At 43.1% G+C, this 13175-nt stretch overlaps 1 protein-coding gene across 2 annotated transcripts; it reads left to right on the top strand.

Annotated features, from left to right (window-relative positions):
• Window positions 1–1861: 1861 nt before the first annotated feature.
• Window positions 1862–3114, top strand: LOC111070403 (vegetative cell wall protein gp1). 2 transcript variants are annotated; one of them, XM_022360913.2, is made up of 2 exons: window positions 1862–2644; window positions 2723–2827. In XM_022360913.2, exons 1-2 carry the CDS (start codon window positions 1950–1952, stop codon window positions 2733–2735), a joined length of 708 nt encoding a protein of 235 aa, XP_022216605.2. In that variant the 5' UTR covers window positions 1862–1949; the 3' UTR covers window positions 2736–2827. The 2 variants fall into 2 exon arrangements, with proteins under 2 accessions (XP_022216605.2, XP_022216604.2); XM_022360912.2 differs by having other exon boundaries at window positions 1865–2661; window positions 2723–3114.
• Window positions 3115–13175: the final 10061 nt, after the last annotated feature.

Raw genomic sequence — 13175 nt, 5'->3', positions numbered from 1 at the left:
GCAGACATTTATTCGCATCGACCGAAACTAATACATTTGTACGTAACATTTTCGAGTACTGGATATTATTATTAATCATACAAAAATGGAAAATTAAAAGTTTTTGATCGATCAACTAAAAAAATGAGCATTTTCCCTTGGCCTTGGTCTGTTAAGCTTCTGAATATTGTAGTAATGCACACAATGCAACTAGAACTCTGAAGACCTTTTTTCAAATTAAAATTTATTTCATTATTACATATTTATTCGTTCAGAAGTTATTAATTTTACGAGCTGAAACGTCAGGCGGCCCCATTGTGTGGCGAAGGACCAGACTGTCTGAATACGTAAAGCGGGCAAGAATTAATCATAGCCGAAGTCTCATTTACAAGGCTGTGAAGCTCTTCAGGGCTTCATGCAAGTTTGCGGGATTTTAAGTCTACCGAATCCGTTGCATATACGAGTACATGTACGAGTATGTATGCTGGTACATAGCCGGCCGTTAAGAAATCTTTTTTCGCGTTAAGTATCAGGGTATACCAAGATACAATCAAGAGCCCGAAGAGACAATTAAAAAAGCGAAAAAAAAAGTATCTTTTCTTATGGTAGACATGCGCTTTACATAACGACCAGAGCAAGTTTGGTAGAAATAAATGTCTGTACAGCTCATTCAACTGAACAGGTGATCTGAACTGGTTCAGCTACATCAATTGTTACCAGTTGCATGTTGGTGCATAGTATTTAATTCCATATATCAAAAGTTACACTGCATGAAAGTCTAAACAGAGTTGTTGAAAGGAATTACAAAACGCATAGCCCACGGAACATGTTATTTCATCCAGATAAATGCTTGTAACTTTTGCAAAATCCAAATAAAATAGCACGAAAAATACACTTATTAAATTTCCAATCAAAATCTTCATATTAAAAAGGGGTTATTTTCGCTTATTTATTGCTTTATCGACAAAAACTACAAACAATTTTCTGGAAATGCAGATTGCAGGAGCATTGTGGGCCTTAGAGATCTCTGGCGCTGTTACTGCCAGGCAGAGTTTCGAAATTAATTTGTTAACTTTGTTTCGTAGTAGTTTTGGGGGATTGTCTCTGTTCAGTCTCTGTTTATCTTTAAACTCGGTCTTTTTGTAAAAAGATATAAAATTATTGGCTGCCTTCAAGTGTTTATAAATATTAGCGCGGCGATGTTGTTTCCCTTCTGGCTACTGTTGAATTAGTAGTTTTTTAGGTGCGTAGATGTTTTCAGCATATAGAAAAGAGGATACCGCCGACTCGAACTATAAAAATACACTGCGTAGGGCAAAATAGTTCTCTAGTTGGCGAATTCCTGATAATTGGTTTGTCCCACTGTGCGAGTGCAGAGTAGATTTTAAAATGCATGGACCGTGGACCGTTCGCCCGTTCGCCTTAATGAAAACATTTCGTTGCTTTTAATATCTATTTACTACTGCAAAAAGTAGCTCAAAAGTAATTGTTGCCACGCATAAAACTTGTTCATAGCCGACCGGTGTCGGGGTCTGCGCGGCTGGCCATTTACACTATGTAACAGACAGTCCCCAGAACCAAGTCTTTGGTTTTCATTTCGAAATTTGGAAAAGAACAACTGCAATTTTCGTTATGTCAAGATTAATGTCTCCCAAGTGTTTCGCTTACTTTTAAAGCCCAAAGTTTATTGGTAGCTGCGTTTTTTAGCCTACCCCCAACTGATTCCTTGCGTGGCCTTGCGTGGAAATAAAAGCCTGATTTTGTTACCTAGTGTTCCCAGAGCTAGCCATTCAACCCGTCTAACTTGTTGAGATTTGGGCCACTAATCCACCATAGCCAGGCTCGTTCGGCATTACGCCTGACGTCGACTGGACCGCCGATTAGGGCCAGTTTTTAGTCAGACGGCGCCTCGTGCGGTACTAAAAGCGCTCAACCCAGAACGTTCTCGGTATAGCGATATCAGCAGGAATATGCTGCGCCAGCTTTGCCCATTGCTGCTGCTAGTCGCATTGGCTCTCGGTCCTGCCAGGTGTCATGCCATGGCGCCGCAAATCTCGGCCACGAGATCGGAGATCGAGGGCTCAGAGTTGCGGGCAAAGCGCGGCATCGTCACTATTGACTTGGGGATGATCCTGAAAAATCTGCTGCTAAAGAGTGCCCAGTTCTCCAGTGCAAAGGCCAGTCTGACCCACCCAGGGAAACGTCCCACGACAACAAAAGCCACAACAACAACAACAACGACGACTGCACCGCCAGTCCAACCACGAACTCCTCCGCCTCCACGCCAAAAACCGATCTGGCAGCCGCACGGCTACTATTCCTTCGGTTACCTGCCGTTTGACTACGAAACCGACTATGGAGATCCTGTGGCAAAGGCACAGGCACAGGCACCACAGTCAGGCTCACCCCGACGCCCCCTGCACCCCTCGTATTTACAAAGGAAATCTGCTGGTCCGGCTGCACCAGCTAGATACGAATATGATTATGACTATGATGCACCGCCTCCACCAAAACCAACACCAATACCGCCGCCCCCACCATCACTCCCTCAACGTCCACATCCACGTCCACGTCCCCGTCCCCGTCCGCAGCCCCGACAACCTCTGCCTGAACCACAGCAGATACGCCGCCCATCGGCCCAGCTGGGCGATCGTCTAGTCTATCAGTACGCACAACCTACTGGTAAAATACATCAACTTATAGCTAATTGTCGAACAATTGGATTCTCTCCAACACTTTGCAGATACCTACTATAGGCCAAGCGGGCTCGGCGACGGAGTTGCTGCGCAGGGGGGAACGGTGGAAACGGAATACGCACCGGATGCTGAAGATGTAGACGGCGCAGACGCGGCAGCAACTGCGGACAACTATAATGGTGCATATGTGAATGGAAACCCTGGTGCTGACCCACCGTGGTTTTTGGTCAACTATGCGAACGAGAACGATGTGGCTGACTTCTCCAGAGGATCGTCCTCTGGCCAAAAGGACCAAGCAACGCCGCCCCGAGGCGGTATTCCTGTCCAGTCCTCGGGGTACGTGTAAGATCCGATTTCCTAATGAAGCCTTAGAATTATTCGTCGGAAAATGTACAGCAAAAATAGCATTAGATATATATGCGTATGTGTGTGTGTGTGTGTGTGTGTGTGTGTACATAAGGTGGAAGGTTTTTTTTTTTTCTATTATTTTGTCTGATATCATTGGGGTAATCTAGTTTTTCGTGTACTAATAATAATAAATACATAAACGGGCTAGTAACTAAATGTCTCGCCAGACACTGGTGGCTATCCAGTTCTGCTGTCATGTCTGATGTGTGTTGATGATTGGTTGATTAATGCGAATCAGTTCCAACCTGCGGATCAAAACGGCGGATGGTTCGCAGCTCAGGGGGGATTTAGTCGAGTGATACGAAATAAATTATTGTAAGCAAAAGGGACAACCTAAGAACAGCCTTAGTGTTCGCTCTTATCAAATTCCAAGGAATCGAATGTGTTGAAGGCTCTTTGGTAATTGTGTGGACGTTGATATGCAAAGACTGCCCAAAGTGACCCGGCACAGGAGGGGCCTCCTGCCCAACCAACAGAGGGGCGCTGCCGCATGACGCGCGACGCGTGTTACCGAACCGATCGCGAGCATGCAGAAAAAGACACATATCTTAGACTAAAATTCGAGGAAAATTAGAGCCAAACACAACTCAAAGAGCTAAACATGCAAAGATAGCTAAGAAATAGTACTCAAATCGGGCAAGGTATGTTAGTATTAGTGATTTAAGAAGAGTAAGGGAATTAGTGGTGAATATTATGTGGTAGTGGTAATTGAAGTCCGTGCAAGAAATAATTTGATCTACAAAGCGGAAGGAGTTTATAAAGTTTATGCGGCTCAACAAGTCAGGGCTATCTACGTCACCCTTGATCAGGTTGTGCATAAAAATCACCCCATGCATTTTCTACGCCTAACTAAGGTTGGAAGGTTTATCAAAAGCAATCCACGAGGGTAAGATGGCAGTCTCACACCTGCATCCCAGTTAAGGCCACGCGGAGCATAAAGTAAAAAGTTTTTCTGGACTGATTCTATGCGGTCCTGGTCTACTTTGTACTGGGGGACATCATACACAAGAGCCGTACTCTAAAATCGAACGAACAAGCGATATATAGAGAGTCTTCGTTATATAAGGGTCGTCAAACTCCTTTGACCACCCCTTTATTTACCATGGTAGAATTGTGTTCAGAAAACTTTAACTTGGGGTCTAATTTAACACCAAGATCATCAACCAAGGTAAATGCAAATGCGTTGATGATACAATTACTGGGAAGAGCTTTCAGGTGGGCTGGACGTCTCCGGCTGTTCGGTCAGGCCTTTCGGTCTCGGTTCTACGCCACCGATCAAGTGCTTGCATTTTGCAATTGTTGTAATCTATTTTTAATATGTGCTTAGGTTTTCCATTTTTTTTTGGACGTGGAAATCCACAAAAAAAGAGAAAAACCGCCGCTCTAATAATAATAAAATTGAAAGAGCATGCGGCCCTGGGCTGAGGTTGAGGCTGAGGCCGGGGCCGGGGCCAAAGCCAGGCCGGAAACCTAGATTAGACCAGGCCAGGACCTACGCCCCACTCCCGAGACCCAACGGCAATGGCCCATTGTGTAAACACATGTAAGTCTTGGTCAATTGTTGTTGGTGATGTTGGTGCAACAACGGGTTGTTGTTCCCGTTGTTGCTGGAATTGTTGCTGGCGTTGTCTGTCTGGTAAACCAAAATTGTTGCTCGTTTTCCGCATGAATCACTTGCATCATCATCATCATCGCCATCGCCATCGCCATCGCCATGGCCATCGTCATCATAGCCCCGTTTCGTTGCCAACGTGGCTATATGGGAACCACAACACTGCAAATATGTATGTGTGTGTGTATATGTGTGTGTGGGTTCTCTCTCGTCCCTCTGCGTGTGTGTGTGTATATGTGCAGTCACACCCATACACACGGGGCCAAAGCGTTTGGCTCTGCACTTTGTAAGTAGCTTTTAATATATTTTGCCACAAGCCGGGGGAAAAAATCAGAAAATAAAAGCACACCCTCACACAATAAAAAAAAAAAACAAACAAAAAAAAAATGAGAATAAAAATAAAAATGAATTCTCTTCGTTGCTCTTTTATAAGCGTGTGTTTGTGTGTGTTTAAGCAGAAATTGGATTAAAATTAAAATAAAAAGAGAGAAAAGTACAAAATAAATAAATAAAAAAGTCCCCCCCAAAGAGTACAAAATTAAATGAAATAAAATGTACAACATAAAATGTTGTTCAAAGGGTGAGGAAGGCAGGATGGAAGGAAGGAAGGAAGGAAGGCTTTCCGTTCAGGGGTAGAGGTTAAGCGCGTTTGGGTTTCGGGTTAAACGCAACAATGCCGATGCTTTCCTCGACTTTGATTCTTGTTGCAGGGACTTGGACGGACTGCGTTTGCCCCATTTCGATGGTCTTTAGAGAAGTGTATCGCGAACCCACCCACTCTCCTGTGTCTATCTATTTGCAAAGTTTTGGGTGCAATTATTCAATGTAATTTGTGAAATTTACATTTTACATTTTGCACTTTGTCGCGGTTTGAAAGCGTAAATCGTTTCGGTTTATACCCGTCACTGTTCGTGAATTGCATTAACCATTAGCATTAGACCCAGAGATATAATGGCTGAGAGCACGGTAGATTAGGGCTCTCAGGGAAGCAAGACCCTATCTTTGGTCGGCAAATAAATACTGTAGGCAGATTCTTCTGCCGGCATAAGCCTCATTGCCGGACAGTCCGATTCCGTACACTGCGAAAAATGAGTGAATGAAAGTGAGAACAGGCACGAGGGCAAACCAACTACTGGACGGACACAAATTCGATTGGGCACCACTCATCCCACCCATCCGTCTGCACTCCAGCGGAAAGCTGTCGATTCTCTGACACTTTCGATTGCTTTTCCCCCCTGCGTTTCTCCCAGTGCCAGAGAGGAAAAGCGCAAGGGGGGGAGGCGTATATTTTCCTGCTTAGCTTAGCACTTTACACATGAGCATTTTCGACTCCGTCCTTCGTCCGTCCTTTGGCTGTCCGTTGAAACTTTCGCTGACGTTTGCAGTGCAAAATTGTTGGGTATTGGTCAGTGCCACTGCCACTGCCAATGCCAATGCCAATGCCAGTGCCACATATGCCATATTAACCAATAGCCCAGCCCCTCTCCGTGGCGCCACTGACTCGCTAAGCCCTCAATCATGTCAATTACTCGCCAATTGTTGTTGTCTTTTGGCACAGTGGAAAATGTGCTCGGCTTGACGTCTGCGGGGTTTCGCATGATGGGCATAAATTTTGATTTATGAACAGCAAGAGATACGAAAATATGTACGTACATAAATATGTATGTACAATGTACATACATACATACATATATATATGAATGTAGGACTGCTTGTGCATCTGGCTATTTGCACTCACATATGTGCATGCACGCATGAGTTCGCTTTATTAATTTGTCATATGTAGCGATGCATAAAGTGAGGAGATATCCCCTGCACACATATACATCTGTACATATGTATGTATGTACATGCAATACATGAGTTGCAACATCATTAAGTAGAGGACTCGGCAACAGACATCGAACTGCTCTTGCACCGGAGTCCAATCCAGTTGAATAAAATTTCCACACAGTTTAAGTTTTCAATTAATGCGTAAATTATGAATATATATTTTTTCCAACATTTTAAATGGGCCTCAAATGAGATTTAAATAATAAAACAAGCTGATTGGTCAGCAGGGGCGATGTTCTCGCAAGCGAAATCTCAACAATTTCAGCAGCTGATGGTCGCAGCACTCCCCTAAGGCACTTCATTGAAGATGAGCTGGCCCCTCTCCCTCCTGCACTTTTGCCAGGTGAAATCGGAATTTGGAGTGCGCATGGGGTGCTGGCCCCAATCCCCCCAAGCATGCTGATTTATGAGGCCACCCCCTTTCAAGTCCACTCCCACACAAATCGACTCCACTTTCCCCCTGCACAGCCCATGGCCGCCACGTCTCAGTATCCAGTTTATTCTTTATTCATTGTTTGCCTCCTTTGGCTGCATTAACCTTGGGCTGATCCGATTCCATTCGCTCCGCCTGGGCTTGCCCGTTGGGGCCACCGGCCCGATTCGCCTGCGGGGCAACAATTGAAATTATGGATTTTATGTGTCATAAGCTTTTATTGATGCAACAATCAAATATTTATGATGACAATTCCCGCTGACAATGATGGCAATAAAAATGCTTTACTCTCACTCATCCCGCGCTCCTCCCTCCACACTCCCCTGTCCTGTCACACTCTGTCGGTCCTCCGCTCTGTCTGAGAGATTTCTGTCGTTGTTTTTGGCTGTGGAAGGTGAATTGTGGCGAGGTGGAAGCAGGCGACAGCAGGGGAGGACAATTGAAATTCGATTCCGTTTGATAAGTGCCGCATGGAGGATCCAATATAAGAATTTATACGTACTTCTTTTCCGTGAAATGGGTCATTTTTAGTGGGCTATTGTGCTTAGATTTGCCTGCTGGAACTCACATTCTATACGAAGAGCCAAAGCACTAAAGTATTATAATTATATTTATAGTAGTGGAGCAGGCAAAACTGAACATTGCACTATGGGAAATTTGACCACTTTTTCTGGCCAAAACCCATTTTTCAAAACTAGTTAAAATAATATATTTGTAGACCCCATATATCCGAATAAAATTGATCTTTAATGTTACGCAAAAAAAAGTTAACAGTGCGCGCCACAGTTAAATTAACAGCTGTTAAAGCTATTAACAGCTATCGCTAGGCGAATGTTGGTTCAAAAAGTTATTTTTTTCATCTTGTAAAAAAGGGGGGGCGAAGGGAAAAAAAAAAAAAAAAAAAAAAAAAAAAAAAAAAAAAAAAAAAAAAAAAAAAAAAAAAAAAAAAAAAAAAAAAAAAAAAAAAAGGGGGGAGGGAGCCCCCCCGAAAGCCCCCCATTTCCTTCCCGTTTCTAAAAAGGGCTAAAAAGTTATCAATTCATGAATTTAAGTGCTTTTTTTACAATGTGTTCGATTCAGACAGGTATGTAATATATGTTTATGAGTTTGAACTGTACAAATTTCACTCATAATAATGTTTAATGACTCATTTTTTAGCAAGTATAAATTTGTGACAAAAATGTGTGTTTGAAGAGGCGTATAAAAAAAGTGACCACTCGTGGAACCATATGACTTAATGCATCTTGTAGAAAGTTCAATTCTTATTCCAATGTATATAATGGTTATCTGCGCGTAGGTGCGCATAGAAATGCAATCTTGATTCTTAGACAAAAACATTAGGACTGCAGCAACGTTTGAAGCGGTAAAATGTGATTTTGGAGGGTTGGTCAACCAATTTTAGCTGAGTCATTTCTGATAGATTTTTATGAACAATACTTTGAACGACGTCTAATTGATGCATCTACACACAAAAAAAAAAAGAACAAAGGGTACGATTTGTTTTTAACTTTTCTTGAGTTTTTAAAGTCAACATTTTGAAAAATGTAGGGAGTAAAACTGATCAATTTTATATTTGAAAACTTATTATTTTCCAGTAAGCTGAAGCTAAAAGGTGCTCAGATCTGCTTTATTGATGCGTCTATCAGCTTTTCAGAATGTCACAGTTCATTACAACCAAATGTAAGATACTTAAGTAATGTGCAAAATAAAAGAGCTACCTCTGAAAAAAGCATTACAAAATATACGAAAAAAACTTCGATTTTGTCGAGTAGTGATATTGACCGATATCCTTGTTTGTCAATCACTGCGACAGTTCACAAAATCCTAGTGCATTCAATCGATATAAGAGAAACAAAGATTCTTTCTTCGGGATATTTTGCAGACGAGGGTGCCAAGTGTCGAAATAAAATTTACAAGTCTGATCGACTTCATCATGCTAGAAAATGAGGACGAAAAGAAAATTTCACGGACGTGTTCCACAGGACAATGGATACTTCAGATCCTATTATCTCATCTGTTAATCTTGAAAGCAGCATACAAATACAAAAATAGCCCCTTTCAATTGAAGTGTTCGATCTTTTATCAACCGAGTTCAATCGTTCAGGCAGAGATCCACCGGAGCAGATTAGTTTCGATGAGCTGGCTGAAGATCAACTCGAATTCTCATGGATGATGGAGCTCAAAAACGAACTCCATCGGGATTAACAAAAGGTGTGATAGGAAACCTATTATTTACAATAAAATTGTATTTATTTAATATTTCAGGTCTCCTGTTAAAAATTTGTGTGAAAAAGCTACCACAAATAATAATTTTTGCATGTTTTTAAGGCGTGCCACGCCCTCTTGAATAAAATAAAATGTTCTCAACATGTTCCCAAAATGTTTTTTTTTTTTTATTTTAAGCCAAAAAATAAAAATAGGAATTCACATTTTTAAAAAACGGGGTTCATTTTGCTATTCTAAAGTCATATCAGAAAACTAAACCCAACGAGAAGGTACGGGTGAGTCGCTTCTGGGGACGCGACTCTACTTATACCCGTACTCAGTCAGTATACACATTTATGAGCATGATCTTTTACAATTTTAGAATTAAAAAAAAAAGTTACATATTAAATTTTTTTGCTACATCTGTTATCTACATATACATCTACTATGTATATTCTACATCTAACATGCAGATTACACTAGTCAACACGACAATTAGGCTGTGACCAAAAATTACTTTTTCTTATAGATTTCGGGGTTTACAATTTTTTAGCGAATTATGGTTTTTATACCCGTACTCAAAAAAGAGTTAAGGGGTGTATTAGATTTGTGGTAAAAGTGGATGTGTGCAACGCAGAGAAGGAAACATTTCCGACCCGATAAAGTATATACATATATTCTTGATCAGCATAAATAGCCGATAGTCGATATAGCCATGTCTGTCTGTCCGTCTGTCTGTCTGTCTCGATGAGTGCCTAGATCTTAGAGACTATAAGAGCTAGAGAAACCAAATTTGGTTTTCATACTCATGTGATATCACACTGCTACAAGTGTATTTCCTTCCGCCCCCACAAAGGACGAAAATCTGTGGCAGGCACAATTTTAAAGATACGATAAAACTAAAAACGCAGTATCGTAAAGAATGATCGTATCTACCAGATTGCCGAATTTGAATCAGATCGGATCATAATTATAGCCAGAATGAAATTTAAATTTTAGAAGTTTAATATCTTCCAGGATAAGGATAAGTTTAAACTGTTTACAAAAAAAATCTGCATTGTCCGATAAGAACGTTAAAGCATTCCTTTCTTCCTTTCTATCTGACTGAAAACGGTCAAATTTGGACTCATCAGGCCAACGTGGAAACACGTTTCCAATCATCTGTGGTCCAATTCTTGTGGTCCAAATGCTGTGAAAATTTCAAACGCGCTTTACCGCCGCTGTCGGTATATTGGGGTATTCCTTGCACAGGGAATGTTCGATTCTTGCTTGAGGTGAACACTTGGTGGGTTGACCTTGCAGTTGCCAAAGGGTTCTGTTCGTTGGACCACTTTTTTCCTAAGCGTTTGTAACGGATCATCTGCAGAAAAAAAAAACCATTCGATTTTGTTTTGGGTGTTGCTGATTTTGGTGGATTTTTGACCTGATTCGAGGTCACCTGCTGTCAGGTCAAAGTCTTTATGCAACACAACAAAATGTTAAGATAGCGAAATCACATAGTCCCACAGACCGAGCCATCGCTTGTGCAAATGTTATTTATGTGGATAAGCCCAGACCCAGAGCCAGGCCACAAACACACACACACACACACACACACACAGACGCCCATATGTGGCATCAGAACTCGTACCCGCACCCGCAGCTGCAGGTTGCCGTATGTCTTGCGCTTAGCATTAAAGGCTGCTCCTCAGAGCTCCTGAACACACCTCAGCACACGAGTATTCATCGCCCGCCAGCGGCTCCTCACGGCGAATATCTATGAGTGCATCCATTATCCTTAATACACTTACGTGCACTAATGTGCTCCACATTAATGTGGAGCTGGTTGAAAATTTTAGGTTTTTCGCTTGCTCCATCCATCCGTCCGTCAGTCTGTTTGTCTGTCTGTCTGTCTGCTTGTATGCCTGTCTGTTCCCCTCATATTCAGCACAGCCACGCCCCTCGCATCCCAGGCCCCAGGAGGAGGGAGCGCGAATACTGGGGCCACCACACGAGCTCTTTTGTTAGCTGAGAGCCGGGCACGGGGTCGGTCTCCTGGGCAACACGTTGCATATCCGTTTCCATTCTCCATTCTCCGTTCTCCGTTTCCCATTTTCCAGTCTTCATTTGTGCGGCTGGCATGCAATCATGCCTGGGGGCGTATTCGGCGCTGTGGGCGTGGTTGGCTAAACGCCGCGGCGTCTGAATTTTTAAGGCCTCCACCATCTTCGCCTCCTGCTGGCATCCGTGCAACATTAATTAATGTAAAACAAAATTGAAACGAATTCGAATCGGAAACTTTTTCCCGCTGCCCGTCCTCTCTGACTTTAGTTGGAATCGTGGAATTCATTTGTGGTTGGTTCTTAGAGGGCCGGTCCATCACGGTCCATCTTTGCAGGAGTTCAGGGGGAAATAGTGCGAGAAGCTTTCAATTTCCAGATCGTCTGCATCTGGGCAAACTTCTGTGGAGCCCGTCCATCAGTCCATCACACGGATATGCGTACAAAGTCGCTTCCGGGGCCTCCAGGAACATCCAGGTACAAGGTAGTGCCTCTTTAGCCTGAACCAGATCCTGATGGTGAGTACGGGGCAGTTGTCAAATTTTCTTGCAGATGATTTATCCCTCGAATCCTGTCGCTAGTCTCCAATCCGTTCCCCAGTGGATTCCCATGCCGAGGAGACTGGAATGGATCAGGGACTCAAATTTTCTTTGGAGCGTTTAATCTGCCGATTGGCTGCAGCCGCATCCCGGCCAGGTGGGTACCCGGATAGCGTCAGGCGGACCCGGATAGCAGGCAGGTGCCGGTGCCTCTATCCGTCCGTGTTTTCTCTTGGTGATTTTTTATTTATGGCTAAATGCTTAAACAATTTAAGTTCGGGCCCGAGCACGGTGTGGCCCCTCTGTGGGCCCAGTTGCAATTGAAAAAGCAACGGCAAGTAAATAAAAGTAAGCATGGCAAACAAAGAAGCAACAAAGCGAAAGCGGGCAAATGAAAGCGATGCAGAGCGGAGATGGCGGATGAGCAGAAAAGAGTGAAGGATGAGTGAGTGGAGGATGGGACGGCTCCAATTTTATGCTGGCTCAAATATTTTAAATGTTAACAATAAAACATGTGCACAGTAAATAAATGCATTTGCGAGCGAGTGTGCGTGTGTGCGTGTGTGCGTGTGTCATTGTGTCAGTGTGTATGCGATGCAAACAGGCTGCAGGAGCAGCAGCGTTAACAGACAAACAAACAACGCGGAGAGAAAACCAGCGGCAGAGCCTAAAAGTATGCAATACTCTCGGTCAGCGCCTCCCTCTGCCCCATCGGCAGCCCCACCAACAACATGCAACATTCAGCTGCCCAACCCAACCCAACGCAGCCCAACCCGTCGAAAACCCAGCCAACTTCCAACCTCCTCTTGACCCAACGGCCACATTCAAACAAAAACCGCTTAAAACACTTTACTATCGCATTTTGGAATTGTTCAAATATTTTCGCTCTTCTTCTTGCTCTCTGCAGCTGGCTGGTTTTTTTTTCTAGGCATATTCTCCCTCTCTCACACACTCTCCCGCTCCCGCTCCCGCTCGCTCTCTCTTTCTTGGTCAGGAATACAAACAATTAAAATCCTCAAATATTTGCTCCAGCTGTAAAAAAAGCTCCACAACAAATGTGAACTCTCTCTTTGTTTTCTCTCTGTGCAAAGAAAGCAGCACAAAGAGTGTGAGCAGCAAAAAGAGTGAGCGCGATACGTTAAAGCTGGTCAGCAATTTGTACAGTTGTAAATATAAATTTGTAGACGCCCCTGTTGTTGTCCCCTGTACATATGTACATACCCTTTACCCTACCCCCGCCCCATGCACAGGGCAGCACAGAAAGAAGGCATTTTCTACCCCATACTGGTACTGGTACTAGTACTGGTACCAGTGGATATATTCTTGATCAGCATCAACCGTCTATTTAATCCGTCAAACTACTCTCCCTGTCTGGAATTTACTTGGGACATATGTGTACATCTATTTATTTGGGGTATTTATTTAAAATTA

Source organism: Drosophila obscura, unplaced genomic scaffold (assembly GCF_018151105.1).
Source record: "Drosophila obscura isolate BZ-5 IFL unplaced genomic scaffold, ASM1815110v1 contig_96, whole genome shotgun sequence".
NCBI lineage: Eukaryota > Metazoa > Arthropoda > Insecta > Diptera > Drosophilidae > Drosophila > Drosophila obscura.
Note: the sequence above shows the minus strand (reverse complement) of the source record. Positions and strands in the feature narration are given on the sequence as shown.